The sequence below is a fragment of the Callithrix jacchus genome, chromosome 9, assembly GCF_049354715.1.
Source record: "Callithrix jacchus isolate 240 chromosome 9, calJac240_pri, whole genome shotgun sequence".
NCBI classification, from domain to species: domain Eukaryota; kingdom Metazoa; phylum Chordata; class Mammalia; order Primates; family Cebidae; genus Callithrix; species Callithrix jacchus.
The window spans coordinates 34,678,849-34,695,657 of NC_133510.1; the positions used below are offsets into that span (position 1 = coordinate 34,678,849).

The following is a 16,809-nucleotide window of genomic DNA, read 5'->3' on the forward strand; positions in this document are numbered from 1 at the left end:
ACACCTCAGAGGCCTCCTGCTCTGGGCCTTTTTACTTCAGTTCCTTCTGCCTAGAATGTTCTCTTCGATGTCATGGTACTCCTCCCACCTCCCCACTTTCCTGAGGTAAAAATCACCTACTTGACATTGTTTTCTCTGGCCACAGGTTCTGCCATTGCAAGATTCCTTCCACAATATCCCATGCCCCACCCCGGTGCGTACTGTTTTTCTTTAACCCTCACACAATCTATACTTACTTATCTACTTTATTGTCTCTCTCAACTACTAGAATACACATTTTATGAAGGCAGAGTTTTTGCCAGTTTTGTTTACCTCTTTAGCGCCTAGAACAGGGTTTCAAATAATATGTATTTAAAGGATGAGCAAATGAATTTCATTAGAACTGAAAGGCAATGGTAGGAGAGTTATACAAGACTCTAGAATATCTACTGTGTGGTAAAAAAGAAACTGGTCACAGGAATAAAAGCAGGTGACGAGGAAGAAGGCCATTTGTAGGAGGATGGCTTTGGGTCTCTGTCTATCCCCAGTGCTAAAGCAAGTGCTTGGTTTTTCATCATTTTCTCAAGGTTTCTTATTAGCACCCATGTCAATTGCCTTATGAAGAAGTCTGTGTCAGGCCTAAGCATCTATTATTAATAAATATTGACTTACAGCTACTTCTAGTGAGTACTTGCCAGTTAGCCCTTTTTAACAATTAAGGTAAATATACAGATTGTGTATTTACGTTTTTTTAAACCACAAAATAAAATTTAAGATGGCTTGAGGCAAAACCTTGAAGTAAATATAACATTATTGCTTGGACATACTTACATTAGGAAGATGTAGAAATGTTTAAAGATCAAATGGTAGAAGCTGGATATGGTTGCACAATATAGTAATAGATCTGTGATTTTAGATTATTAGATAGAACAGCCTAACACTTCTACAATGGTTTAAACATTTTTCTTATTGATAGTTCTCTACTTAGTTTTTGGAATTTAGAGTATAACAGAATCAGCTATGGAGCTTTCAAAAACAACAACTCTCAGGCTCTATCTCCAGAAACTTGAATTTGAATCTTTGGAGGAGAATTTTCAGTTTTGAATTTTTTAATAAGGTCCATCTTGGCCAGGCGCAGTGGCTCATGCCTATAATCCTAGCACTTTGGGAGGCTGAGGCAGGTGGATCACAAGGTCAAGAGATCGAGACCATCCTGGTCAACATGGTGAAACCCCGTCTCTACTAAAAATACAAAAATTAGCTGGGCATGGTGGTGCACACCTGTAGTCCCAGCTACTCAGGAGGCTGAGGCAGGAGGATTACCTGAACCCAGGAGGCGGAGGTTGCAGTAAGCTGAGATCACGCCATTGCACTCCAGCCTAGGTAACAAGAGCGAAACTCCGTCTCAAAAAAAAAAAAAGCCCATCTTATTCTATAGCAGATATCCACAGAATTTACAAAAATCAAATCAAGCCATAAGAGAAAAAGCGGAATGTTTTAATTTTTATAGTATTTGATTAGCAAATGGATTTTTTCACTAAATCTTGCTTTAAAATGTGATTTAAATGAGAAGCATAAAAATGAATACAAAGCACATAGTGAGCCAAGTTTTGCTAAACATTCACTTATGAAGTAAATCAGTTTGACTCATGCAAATAATAAAACCTGTCATTTTTTTTATACAGTCATTTGGAGCCTAAATTCTGCTCTTTGACTATCTGCAGTGATCCAACACTAAGCATATTTAATGAATACATGAATCTATATAAACCATGTTATCTGGATAAATGCCAGGTGTCTAAGTCAGACAATTTTGTCCTATAACAACTTTTCCCACCCCTCCCAATATCTTTCCTGTTTCCAAAATTCAGTTAAGATGTATTATATTCTAGTGATTATAGTCTCTGATAGAGAACTGTCCTTTGACTCATGAAACTGTAATAAAATGCTTTGGATACCTCAGTAACTAGCCCCATGGGTGACTTCTAAGATTGACCTATCATGCTACCTTACACCAGTGATCAAAATTAGCTTCAAGTGAGGAGGCAGATTTAAAATGGGTTTTGATAGAAAGTTTGTAAATGGAATCTTTGGAATTTAGAATGTCCATAGACAACGTTTTAAATTACAATTAGATTACCAGAATACAATGATCAAAGTATCCCTGGAATGAGACAGCTGAATGTTTAATCACCTAGGCTAACAGACATGTTACCATCCAGGATTATTCTTGCATAGGAACTACACACTAAGCCACAGTAAGCCAGATAAAGTCTGACATGCATTCAAGAAAAAGAAAATAGTAATGTATTCTTGCTTGTGCATTGGGCTTTCTCTTTCAACTTGATTTATGAAGCAATCTATAGTATGTGCAACTCATCAATACTTACTGCCCATGTTATGGTCAGCTCTCTGTTTCTTCCACCTCCACCTCCTACATCTGATGGAGCCACATTTGGTGCTGAAACAAACAAACCAACAAATATATTCAAAACAACAAAACTAGGGACTATATATTTTTCCTGGTGTTAGAATTTGTATTCACCACAGAAACCACAAATTTTTTCTTTAGGAAAAACACACTGCACACACGATCAACACAATTATAATAACAATGGCTCACAGTAGCTGTAATAATCTGTTTGTCTGCCAAGAGAAAAATTGATTTGGTGCCACAGGAAATGTGCGCATTTCCCTCAGCAAAGGATAGCAAAGCAAATTTGCCTCTCCATCTTTTTCTTTCTGTCCTTTCAGTTAATATGATTTTGAAAGATAACATAGACTCTGTTGGAAAAAGATTTTGCCACTTTTACTTTTGAACCCTATGAACTTCTAACAACTTACTGTTGTTAGTTTTATGCTTCATTCTACAAATCTATGTTAAGAAACCATGCATTTGTATTGAATGTTTCCCCAAATATCTATAAATACTAGAAATCTAATATTGTCTCTTATGCTCTATTTTTACTTTCTCAACTTTTCTCTGAAACTGTGCCATCAGTGACGCCCAAGTACTCCCTCCTCCACTCTTACATCATCTTGTAGTCTCAGTTCCCTTGCTAGAAAGAGCCTCTGTAGTCTCCTTAAAAATATTTGTCTACTTCTTTCTTCTTAATCCCCAAGCCATTGCTCCCTTTTCTGTCACTGAACTGCATGAAAGAACTGATATATGGCTATTATTTTTTTGTACTTCACTCCATAATCACTTTTTAACAACCCACATGTATCCAATATAGGAGTTTAGAAGAAATCACTTACGAAGAAAGTAAGTATATGGGAGTCCTTGGTAAGGCTTTGCTTTTTAGTGAAAAGCAGCCTGAAATCATTTTTTAAGAAAGAGCAGCCTGCAAAGTTGAGCTGCTGACATAGACAAGCAAACTGGGAGCTTGCATAGGTGAATGGTGGCAAGAACTAAGAACTAGACATGTTCAAGATGGTGGCTCCATCTTCCCTTTTTTCAGTCACATGTACAGTAAGAAGCAGACCAGATAGCACCAATCAACTGGAAAGCCCATTTACATAAGATTAGGGTGCAGCAACCAGCCTTCCCCATGCACAATGTAAACGTCATACCTGATCAAACCAATCTGAGCCCTATGTAGATCAGACACTGCCTTCTTAAACCTGACTATAAAATCCAGCACATTCACCGACATCTAGTCTTTTCTGCTCGGGGACCCCACTCTCTCTAGAGAGAGAGCTGTTTCTCTTTCTCTTCTGCCTATTAAACCTCCACTCTTAAACTCCTTGTGTGTATCCACATCCTAAATTTTCGTGGTGTGAGATGATGAATTCCAGGGAATATACCCAGACAGCATAGCCACTTCATACTGGCGACCTCATCTGGGGTACCAAGGTACAACATTAATCAAAACAGTGAGTAGAGGAGCAGACTCCAAATCTGTCCTTCCATTCCAAGGCTATTGGCCTCCATTTTAGAACCAAATCAAACAAAATACTGGGCCCACTTCAGGCATTTAAAAACAACCTGGCTGCCACCCTTACAAGACTTGGGGGACAGGCTTACTGGGGGGAACATAAAGAATCCACCAGGTACCGATGGGTCGCTTCGCATATTAGCCATGTTTGAACCAGCTTCCTTTCATGGAGGACTTAGCTGTCATGTGGGCCTGGAAGAGGATTTTTGGCTGGGGCTACTCCCTTGTGTTTTCCAAAGGCTACTGGATTGACCCCAGCCTTTGACCACCCTGATGTGGTGTTGGCCACAGGATCTCCAACTTTCCTATCATAGTTTCTTCCTTTCCTGTTGGCAACTGTCATAACTCTTATCCTCTCTGTGTATGTGATGTGCAGGAAGCCTTACAGTTCAGGAAGAAATCTTGTTTGCCAAGATCAGGGAATGTCATAGTAACAGGGGATATAGCCCAAGGAATATATTGTGATTTTCTAGAAACAGAGGGCACCCCCAACCCCCACAGAGAGCATCTCTCCCTGCCCTTAGTCTGGAAAGCAAATGGCATTTTCAGGTCTGTCTCTGCCCTTGATTTGGAGAGCACAAGGCATTTCCAGGTCACTCTCCACCTTTGGTCTGGAGAGCACATGACATGTCAAGGTCACTCTGCCCTTGGTATAAAGAGCACACGGCATCTCAAGGTCAACAGCACCACCTAGTGGAATAAGAATCCTCTCCATGAGGCACATTGTCAGTCCTTTACCAAAATCCCTAGCTTCCTAATTCTTTCCCCTTTTTATCCCTCTCTGCTAGAAACCAGGCTATACACTGTTTCTGTGAATGGGAAAACTCTGCCTTCAATAATTAGGAGTAAAATGTCCTGCCAAACCAAATTTTAGTCTCTATACTGTCCTACCATCAGGAAAACGGCCATTTGGTCTCTACGTTTTTCTTTTAAACAAGTGTCTCATGACACCTGTGACAAAAAGTGTCACAAAGCAGTAAATGACGAAAGACAAAAATAACAAGTGTGTATAATAAGAGGTGCCCTAAGAGTTGGGTTAGCATAGAAGGCTCCCATGGACTAGCATGATGGGAAAGGCTTTCTACATGAAGTAGGATAAGAGTGTGTCTTAGAGATTTGAAGAAGTGGAGAGAGGGGTGGGTAAGAATGATAGTCTCCAAATATAACCACCCTCAGTTTTCTGCATTCCATGCAGCTCCTCCCACTGATAGGAAGAGTGGCGGCTCACACCATGGTCCTACTTGGAGGCTGCAGTGAGCTATGATCTCACCACTGCACGCCAGCCTGGGCCACATGGCCAGACACTGTCTGTTAAATAAATAGGCTTGGCACAGTGGCTCACATCTGTAATCCCAGCACTTGGGGAGGCCAAGGTGGGCAGATCACTTGAGATCAGGAGTTTGAGACCAGCCTGGCCAAAGTGGCAAAACCCCATCTCTCTCTTTTTTTTTTTTTTTAGAAAGAAAAAGAGGAAAAAAAGAGGGAAAAAGAGAAAAAGAGGGAAAAAGAAATATTACTTCATTCCTGAAATAGGTATCAATAATGGCCAATCAATATTTTGTGTGTTTAAAGTGGATAATGTATATTTTGTGTGTTTAAAATGGAGAGCTTTATTGAGTTTATTGTTCTGGATCTGAGTTCAAGTCCTGCATATCGTTATCAATTTTCTGTCTCGTTGAATCTAAATCTCATTATGGTTCTTATGTATCTGGGTGTTAAGATCTCTTATTATTACATGAATCCTTTTACCCTTGTATCCTTGTAGCTTTGAAATCTATTTTATTAATTATGAGAATTGCAACTCCTGCTTTTTATTTATTTATTTTTGCTCTCCATTTGGTTGATAAGTTTTTTTCCAACCCTTTATTTTGAGTCTTTGTATATCTTTAGATATACCTTTAGATTTTGTCTGTATCTTTTGACTGGGGGATTTAGTCGATTTAAATTTAGGGTTACTGCCATTTGATATTAACTGGCTATTTTATCCTTTCGTTAATGTAAACTCTTCTTTATGTTAATGCTCTTTACTTTTTGGTGTATTTTTAGAAAGGCTCATACTGGTTGTTCCTTTCTATATATAATTCTTCTTTTAGAAGTTCTTGTAAAGCAGGCCTGGTGGTAATAAAATCTCTGAGTACTTGCTTGTGCCTAAAAGATTTTATTTTTCCTTCAATTGTAAAGCTCAAATTGACAGGATATGAAATTCTGGGCTGAAAGTTCTGTTTTTTAAGTATATTGAATATTGGCCCCCACTCTCTTCTAGCTTGTAGGGTTTCCACTGAGAGATCTGCTGTAAGCCTGATAGGCTTCCCTTTATGGGTAACCTGATCTTTTCCTCTGGCTGCCCTTAATATTTTCTCCTTCATTTCGATCCTGGTGAATCTAACGATTATGTGCCTTGGGGTTGGTCTTCTTGAGGAATATCTTTGTGGTGTTCTCTGTATTGCCTGGGGTTGAATAGTGTCCTACTTTGCTAAGTTAGGAAAATTTTCCTGGATAATGTTCTGAAAAGTATTTTCCAGCTTGAATTCATTCTCTCCATCACATTCAGGTACACCTATCAAATGTATATTAGGTCTTTTCACATAGTCCCATATTTCTTGGAGACTTTGCTCATTCCTTTTTATCCTTTTGTCTCTATTTTTGTCTTGTCATTTTATTTCATTAAGTTGGTCTTTGACCTCTGATATCCTTTCTTCTGCTTGATCCATTCAGCTATTTAAGCTTGTACATATTTCACTAAGTTCTCGTGTTATATTTTTCAACTCCATAAGTTCATTTGTATTCCTCTCTATATTGTCTATTCTTTTCATCATTTCATCGAACCTTTTTTCAAAGTTCTTAGTTTCTTTACATTGGGTTAGAACAAGTTCCTTTAACTCCCAGAAGTTTCTTATCATCCACCTTTTAAAGCCTACTTCAGATAATGGAACACAGTCCTTTTCCATCAAGACTTGTTCTGTTGCTGATGAGTCCTTTTCCATCAGGGCTTGTTCCGTTGCTGATGGGTTCTGATTTTGGGTATACTCGGCCTTCTTAGGCTGTTTTTTTCCCTTCATTGTAGATGAACCGCCTTTCTAATTAGGTTTCTGAGTCGACGTCAGATTTATTGATTCCCAGTGCTGGGATTCGAGCAACCCACTGTGGCAGCCTAAATAGCAGCGATAAGACTGATGGTGCTCTTCTGCCCGGGAATCTCTGGTCTGGCTTCTCTCTTGAGTCCGCAACAAGCGGCTCTGACTTCCCGGAGCTCCAAACTCTGGTCAGTAGGGGAAGCAGTCCCGTTTGCTCTGCATGAAGAGCTGCTGCGCTGAGGTGCCGGCAGAACCACTGCGGCAGCCACGAGAGTTGCGCTGGCGACCCGTGGGGCTCCTCCACTGGGAATCGGCTAATCCGTAAGTGATGAAAATTGGTCTAAAAGTGTGGCGTCGTCTCGTTCTCTCAGCTTTCACTGGGAGCTACAATCCTGAGCTGTTAGTGATCGGCCATCTTGGATCTGAATGGCCTCTACGTTCTTTTAAGACAACTACTCTACCTCCAATTAGAATGGTACTTAATTAACAAGGGGATTTGAAATCTGGAAGTTAACCAGAACCATTATCTACAGGTAAACACTTTAGCATGGGCCATAATATCAGGATATAGAGCTAAAACCAGCACACTTCCTCCATTAAGGTGGGAAGTGCAACAATTGCCCAAATACAACTGTTACAGAATCTCTCCCGAGATGCATTTTTCAGGGAGCCACACAGGCCAGACAAGGCTAGGAAATCAAAGGAAAATCACAGGCAGAGGACTAGAGTCACATGGGTGAGGGTGACTAAAACCTATCACTTAGTTTCTCTGGTTCCGCAGGTGGGGAATTCACACCCGTAACTATGGGCAGCACATTTAACAAGGTGACAGGAAGGACCCCAGGAAGCATGGAGGGAAAATAGCAGAGGGGACACCCTCAATGTCTTTCTTTCTACCCTAAGTAACATCAAAAGAAAGGAGAGTAAAGGAACACCTTTTTCCCCTTCTCTTTATTATCTAAGGCCTGAATGCACAGAGACTCCTGTGACCTTGAGACTTTGAAGAAAAAGTGGCTCATTTTCTTTTGCACAAGGACATGGCCTTCTTACTAGACCTTTGCAGGTTTTACAAAATCAACCCAGCCCTTTTAGCAATCATACCAGGAGCCCCAAAGGGAATGATTTCCTAAGGCTAGAAAAGCAACTTTCAGAGGAACATCTGAGAATCCTCTTATTTGGGGTCACCTCAAGTTTCCTTCTCATTACAGAACCTTTATATCATTACTGGTCATCATGATCAGTAGAGATATACAAATCAAAACCATAATGAGATATTATCCACACTAGTCAGAATGGATGTTATTAAAAAGTAAAATAATAACAGATACTGGCAAAGTTGTGGAGAAAAAGAGAACACTTACACACTCTTATATAATATGCAATCCAGTCACCAAATATCTAATCTCAATTCTGCATACTCTACTGCATCAGGTATTGTAATGCTGATGATAGTACTGATACCACCACTGTCTAATTTTAATAAGTGTTTGCTATGTGCCAGGCACTATGCTAACCACTTTATATCCATGAGTCCATTTAATGTACCCCATGGCCCTGTGAGCTAGGGGATATGACTGTCTTTTATTCTCTTCTCATCATGCTCCACTGGGTTTTTTTTGTCCACTAGTGTTTCAAAACTGCTGTTTACAAGGTCATCAGTCACCTGCACTTGGCTAAATCGAATGTCACTTGTTTATGATTTTTTAAATTTAATATTTTTATTGGAGCATTTCACAGAATTTACCATCTTCTTTCTTGAATTTCTCATTTGTTTTCTTAAATTCAGATTTTACCAACTTGGTTTTCTTTCTGCCTCATGGACTGTTCCTTCTCATTATTCATGCTGAGTTGACTCCCTGTGTCAACTTGTAACTGTTGGATGACTTAGGACTTCTTCTATGCACTCTTTTCTGTTCTCTCCATGGATCTTCTTTAAGTATTGACACCTACACCCATGGCTTTAAATATTCAAAGTTCTGTCTCTAGCCCTAATCTCTCTTCTAAACTCTAGACATATGTGGTTAGAGGTCTCTGTCTAGGCAGAAACTCTACAAGCCAGAAGAGATTGGGGGTCAATATTCAACTTTCTTAAAGGTAGGAATTTTCAACACTGAATTTCATATCCTGCCAAACTAAGCTTCATAAACAAAAGAGAAATAAAATCCTTTCCAGAAAAGAATATGCTGAAGGATTTCATTACCACCAGGCCTTTCCTGCAAGAGTTATTGAAAAAAACATTAAATATGGTAAAGAAAAACCAGTACCAACCACTGCCATCAGTACAATATAGTGTGGCAATTCCTGAAAGACCTAAAAACAGAAATACCATTCTACCTAGCAATCCCATTACTGGTTATATACCAAAAGGAATACAAATTGTTCTATTCTAAGTACACATGCATGAGTATGTTCATTACAGCACTATTCACAATAACAATGACACAGAATATACCTAAATGCTCAGTGATACACTGCATAAAGAAAAATTGGTACATATACACCATGGAATACTATACAGCCATAAAAAAGAACAAGATCATGTGCTCTGCAGGGACACGGATGGAGCAGGAAGTCATTATTCTTAGCAAATTAGTGCAAGAACTGAAAAGCAAATACTGTATGCTTTCACTTATAAGTGGGAGCTAAATGATGAGAACACATGGACACATAGAGGAGAACAACACATACTGGGGTCTACTGAAGAGTGGAGAGAGGGAGGAGGGAGAAGATCAGGAAAAACAACTTAATGAGTACTATGCTGAATACCTGGTTGACAAAATAATCTGTACCATTAACCCCCATGATGCAAGTTTCCCTTATATAACAAACCTGCACATGTATCCCTTAACTTAAAATAACATTAAAAACAATTAAAGGATATGATTATTTTCTTTCCCATAGAGAAATTATTAATAATATGAATTTGAGAGATTTTATTTTACTATTCAACTGTCATTACATGAGTGTCAGAAAATGAAATTGGGTATACAGGGTTAAAAATAATTTGTAGCACTTTAGATAGAATACATATTAAGGGCTGGAATATTAAAATAACTTAGAAAAACTCTTTTACCCCTATAACTCATACTCTGAACTTAAAACTCTTCATGCTGTAGAAAAACAAGTACGTTGTCCTATCAAACAATAAATCAAATTGTGGGTGTTTAAGTACAAGTATAGTAGTCACAGGCAAATAATTTCAAAAACAACTCTAACATACACTGCAATTTGTTGAATCAAATATTGTCTTCCTTAGGACAAGAATTATTTGTTAAAAGCATTTTACTGTAATGCTTTTCTGACCTGGGCCGGTTCACCCCTCCTTAGGCAACCTGGTGGTCCCCTGCTCCTGGGAGGTCACCTTATTGATGCCGAACTTAGTGCGGACACCTGATTGGCATAGCGCACTGCAGCCCAGAACTCCTGGGCTCAAGCGATCCTCCCACCTCAGCCTCCCGAGTAGCTGGGACTGCAGGCCTGCGCCACCATGCCCGGCTGTAATGCTTTTCATTAAAACACCTGCCTTTTTATTTGGAACAGACCTATAATATCTGCCTACAATCCATACCAAAATGGAGTTTGTTTAGACTGAATATCTATTTCCATTTTATCATGTTTCTTTTAAGCATGTTTTAACATATTTCAAATAAACAATTCAAGATTGATTTGCTCTTCAAACATCATTCATTCAGCTCAGTCCATGGGAAAGGGAACGTAAAGGCACAGAAGAAAGGTAACTGCTTCTCTTAATAGTGTTTTTATACCTTAACTGGATTAATTATTGACTTAATTTCTCCCATTTAGCTTTGAATGTTCAGTTGTAGCCTTAGTATATTAGAAAAAGTTTTTCACAGGTGGAATTGATACACAACCTACATATTTAACATGAATCTGAGAATAGAGCAGTTAGGTCATCTATCTGCACTTATCCATGCAGAAACAGGGAATTGGCCGAAGAGTGATTTGTTTCAGGGAAGTAAATCACCCTAAGCACAAGGAAACTTATTTAAGTTTAGGCTCCAGTGCATTTAACAGAAAACAAACTAGACAGTCTTTACACAATGAATCATTTAAAAAATGTAAAGTATAATTCATTAAAATTATTGAATTAATCATTCATTAACAACATGTATAATTTTATGTGAAAGAAAAATAGGGAGGTGCTTTAAATTGTCTTTTTGTCTTAATTTCTGTTTTGTAGAAATTCCCATACGATGCTTATAAGAGTGCTTCTGTATTTCAGTCACAGATCTAAAAAATTTTAAAAAGATAAGCCAATGTCATGACTATTCTTTCCTATGAAAAAAATTAATGCTGCTAGTTTTCCTTTTGGATCTGAATGCTTAAATGATTTGCATGAAAGTGCCTCTTTGGGCTTTGATGTTTTATTTAACAATGTACAAACTGGCTTGTGATAAATCCTAAATTATAAAAATTATGAAGTACATGAAGATAAGCTCTTTATTCAAAGTGTATTGACTACTTTAATTCTTATTAATTATTGCTTTAACTTATACAGTCATTTGTACAGATGAAAAGTTAACCATGAATTTAACTTTTTACTTTAACTTGCAACAAAATTTCATGGTGATTTACTACAAAGATTTTAGTAAAAGATTCAAAATTTCATGGTGATTTAAAATAAATATTTTAGTAATTCTTATTAACTATTGCTTTAACTTATACAGTCATTTGTACAGATGAAAAGTTAACTTTTTGCTTTAACTTGCATCAGAATTTTATGGTGATCTAATACAAATATTTTGGTAAGAGATGCAACATGGTTATGTAAATAGTGCTCTAGTCTGGAAAACCAAAAGGATTAAAGCCTTAATTCTATATTTATACATACATTCTTAAGCATTTAATTATATAATTCTGAAGAGCTATTAATAAAATCAAATGAGCTATATAATATTTTAATATTAAAATGAGAGTAGTTCTTATGAGCACCTGCTCTGATAGAGGAACAGATTGCTAACTCCCCTAATAGAATCTACCAGGTTAAAATGATGTTCTCATTATAGGTTAAAAAGATGGAGGATCATAATTATGTCTTATCAGACAGAAACTGTAGGTTTATTTATTATTATAGGCCTTGTTTTCAAAGAGGAAATTTAAACAGGTGAAGCAGAGAGAGTTTTTAGTTGCTCAATGAAATGATAATCTAAGAATAAGTCAGTTGGGGAAAATGTTTGGATGGGCAGAGAAGAACTCTTCACATTAATATTATGATAATCCACAGTAAAATTCTTATGAATAATCTAAAACAATTACAGATTATTTGTTTAAATTAAGTAAAAGAACACTTTGTTTTCTTCAGTATATGGACAATAGCATCAAATTATATGTTTTATTTATTTATTTATTTGTTTATTTTGATGAAATCTAGCTCTGTCACCTAGGCTGGAGTGCAGTGGCATGATCTCGGCTCACTACAACCTCCATCTTCAGGTGCAAGTCATTCTTCTGTCTCAGCCTCCCAAGTAGCTGGGATTACAGGTGCCTGCCACCATGCCCAGCTAATTTTTGTATTTTTAGTAGTGAAGGGGTTTCACTGTAAACTTGTTTTCAGTCATCAAAACACAATATGTTTGGTAATATATTCTTCTAAATTATATAGATTTGCATATGCAATTATATAGATGTGCATATGCAAATCTCATTGTCTTGATGACTCCTTTTCTTTTCATCATGATCTATCAGTATAAAATTACATAGGTAAACCAACAGTGGGATCAGGCTCCAGTTTCTTTTTGTTTTTCTTTTCATCATCCTCCAGTTGCCCCAATCATCATCTTACCCTCCTTGTTTCTCCCTTTTTTCTTCTACAAATATTTTTAGCATCCACTATGGACATTGTGTTACATAAAGCACTAAAGAATATGAATAAAAAAGGATTGCAGTCCTGGATATGGTCTTTTTTCTTTGTTTTTGATACCGAGTCTCGCTCTGTCATCAGGCTTGAGTGCAGTGGCATGATCTTGGCTCACTGCAACCCCTGCCTTCCAGGTTCAAGCGAATCTCCTGCCTCAGCCTTCCAAGTAGTTGGGACTACAGGTGCGCACCACCATGCCCAGTGAAGTTTTGTATATTTTAATAGAGACAGGGTTTCACTGTGTTGGCCAGGATGGTTACAATCTCTTGACCTCATGATCTGCCCTCCTTGGCCTCCCAAAGTTCTGGGATTACAGGCCTGAACCACCGCACCCAGTCTGGATATGCCCTTTTTATAGTGGCAAAAAATAAACATGTACTACTAGTTTTAATTCAGTGTGTTAAATCTACCTAATTCAGAAAGTTTGCTGAATGAATGATCTCAGCTTAATAATAGACATATCTAGAGCTTAGAAATTATTTTCATATACTACATCTAATTGGATACCCAGATCAGCACTTTGAAGTAGTTACATGGAGAAATGGCATTATCCCCACTTAAAAGTAAAGGCAAATGAGTCCTGAATAAATTAACTAGCTTGCCCAGGTTACACTGCTCACATGTAGAAAAGCTGCCATCTTTAATTCAGGTCATCTGATGGCTTAAAAATCTATCCTCTTTGTTTCTTTTAAAAAAGGTTTATTTAATTATTAATGACAGCAACTAACATCACGTAGTACCTTACCAGCTTAAAATAATGCTTACTTCTCTTCTCCTTTATCAAATATGTTTAAAAATGAGGAAAAAAGAAGAGCGAGAAAGAATACTAAATGAAAGAATGATAGACCTTCATAGGGCATGAAATTGAGTTTTCATATATAATATGAACATGTTGTTTCTGGTTTTATTCTTTTTTCTTTTTCCTTTTTTCAACTGGCTTGATCTGACTAACTAACAAAGATGTTAAACCTGAATGTACATTTTTAGGATGTGGACTCACCAACTGTACCTGCGGAGCTATTAGCTAAGGGGGCATGTCGTACAATGACAGGTTATTTCAAAGAATGCTTTTGTTATCTCTTTTCTATAGTCAAAATTAAATGGGTTAGGATAAATTACAAATATATCTTCTGATTTTTCATTTGGGAACATCCATTTTATGATGCACTTGTCTGAATCCAAAGAATGTACCCAACTGTGCACTGAGATCTTAACATCAAGTAACTGGACATATTAGGGCATGTGTGGCATTGGATAATGTCTTGTCTTTCAGTCAGCATAGAGAGGCTGGGGACCAACTGTTCCATCAAATGGGAACCAGCCTTTGTCCTGCATAACATATGCTGGCATCTCTTAGAGAATTGTTATAATGGTACATGACAAGACAAATATCCCTTATTTAGAAAGTATTTTTTTCTTATAAAAATAAAAAATGTAAGTGTCCAATTTTATGCATGTTCAATTTTAATAAAGCACGTAAATAGCAAAACAACAGAACTTTCTGTTGAATTTTATATAAAATATATAACATTATTAAAAATTATATAAAATTATATGCTCTGTGCTTATAAGAATTGAAAATATATTGCTAAATGGGTACTCCATTACAAAGTAGACAGGAGAGTATAGTTTCTTGTAAGTATATTACATTTTTAAACAAAATATAATAGCATAATAAATTTATTGAGCATACTATGCATTGCAGTGCTAACTGCTGTCCTGTATGTTTGTAAACATAAAAATCATCCTTTAAGATAAATGATTCCCATTTAGAAATGAGAAAACTGAAGCTCAGGCCATATGAGGTGGTTCATCCCTGTAATCCCAGCACTTTGGGAGGCTGAGGCAAGTGGATTGCATCAGGTAAGGAATTCAAGGCCAGCCTGGGCCACATGGAGAAACCCTGTCTCTACCAAAAACCACACAAAATAGCTGGGCATGGTGACAAGTCGCTGTACTCCTAGCTACTAGGATGGCTGAGGCAGTAGGATAGCTTGAGTCCTGGAGGTCAAGGCTGCAGTGAGCTGTGGTTGTGCCACTGCACGCCAAAAAAAGAGCCACTGCACTCTATCTAAAAAAAAAAAAAAAAAAATGAGGCTCAGAGATTAAGTAATGTGCCTCAAATTACAGAGCTTTTATATGAAAATGCCAGCATTCCACCAAGGTTCAGTGGGTGGGAGCCGCAATACTAAATACTGTGTACTATCTTCAGAAGGTGGTCTAGGAGCAAAGCCTTTAGAATGAGAAACATCTAGATTTGAATCCCAGCTCTGCCTCACATTAGCTGGGCATAATCTTAACTTCCTCATCTGTTTCATAAAGTTATTATGGGAATTAACCTAAGCAATGCAAACAGAACTAAGCAGTATGTCTGACAATAACTGCAAATGTATAAAGTATAGTAATTATGATTTGATTAATCAAAGGTCTCAAAATATTTTCTGATATATTAACAAATGTGTTAGAAGTTTCAGAATTAATTTTTTTTTTACAATTAGTAAGAATGAATCACCTCATATCCCTACAAGGTTGTATCTTACTCTGTCGATAGGTTGTCTATAGGTGTGTTTGCTTTTAGCCTTGGCTCTGATGGCTTGTAAAGAAAGTTATTTTGTAAGTATACCAGACAGCGAACTCAGTCCTTAACAAAATACCATTTGAGAAAATGTAACATAAGAGGTGAAGGTGATGACGAAAATAAGTTGGTTTCAAGTAACAACTGTGACAAAATTTTAGGTTTAATATTACTTGAAAACCATTTTTTCCTAACATTTAAGGATAAGAAGACATCAAGGTAAATATTCTTCAAAGTCACATACAAACCACTAGTAGTGAGCACATCACTTCTAGATAAGATCTTAAGTATAAATTATATTCAGAAATTTAGGTCTGAAAGAATTGGATTAAATTTCTCTGAGACATCATTTTTGTTGTTATTCTTAAAAACTATTTGATTTTGTCACTTCTACTTTGAGATTAATAATTTAAGACAGATATTATGGTAATCATGTCTAGATCATGAGCCTATATATTGTAAAGAAATAATTTTCTGAGATAAATAATAAGGATAGTATTTGCAACAAAACCAAAAAAGAAGGAGGGAGGCCTACATCTGTTACTAATGCCAAAGAAAGTATACTTTCTCCATGACAACTTTTATTTCAAAAAATGGTGTTCAGATAAGACTTAGGTCGTATCAAGAGATCACAGAAAATTAATTAAACTCCATGATTAAAGGTCTACATTCGAGATAGGTATGTAAAAATGTTTTACCTGTGATAAGTTTGTTTAGACCAATTTAATCACTCGGGATTTTCTGCAGTTTTAATGAATGCTTGTTAAGTCAAATCAAATACATGATCTGTCAGCATAAAATTACCGACATAATTTGGTAAACCACCAGTAGGATCATGCCCCAATTTTTTATTTTTTGTTTTAAAGAAAGAGCAACAGTGTTCAGTCTATAATACAGAAGCCTCTATTACAAACATAGGCAGCTCTAGGGAATAATAATATAAACCAAAGAGAAATCCTGGCTATGTGGTATCTCTCTCCTATAAAGCTTCACCTTAGATTACCTACATATCCTGATGAAATTTCTATGAGGTAGAGAAAAGCAAACTCTAGTGTTCATTTTGCAGGTGGATATGCTAAAACAAAAAAATTTAGTGTTTAGGTCATATCTAGTATAATAGTTAAGGATGAAATCTAAGTTTCTATTAGAACTCTAACAAAGATTTGTAATAAACGTGTTTCTTGAGTCCTGCTTGAGAAGCCAACTTTGAGAAAGCTCAATGTGTGAGAACAGCCATCAGATCTGGCTTCGAATTCTGAATCTTGCAATTAGTCATATTAACTTAGATAAACTATTTAGTGTCTGAGTCTATTGCTCATTAGAGAACATGAGCATAGGACGACCTGTCAAAATGTTATTATGAGG

General features: G+C 36.9%; 1 protein-coding gene across 6 annotated transcripts in view; it reads right to left on the minus strand.

Moving 5' to 3' along the window:
* CNTN1 (contactin 1) overlaps positions 1-16,809 on the minus strand; it is a 376,715-nt gene that overhangs the window by 52,862 nt on the left and 307,044 nt on the right. For all 6 annotated transcript variants that reach the window (XM_035255799.3, XM_054238172.2, XM_035255801.3 and 3 more), the window contains one exon: positions 2,370-2,440. In XM_035255799.3, coding sequence (XP_035111690.1) covers positions 2,370-2,440 — 71 coding nt within the window. The remainder of the gene's footprint in view (positions 1-2,369; positions 2,441-16,809) is intronic.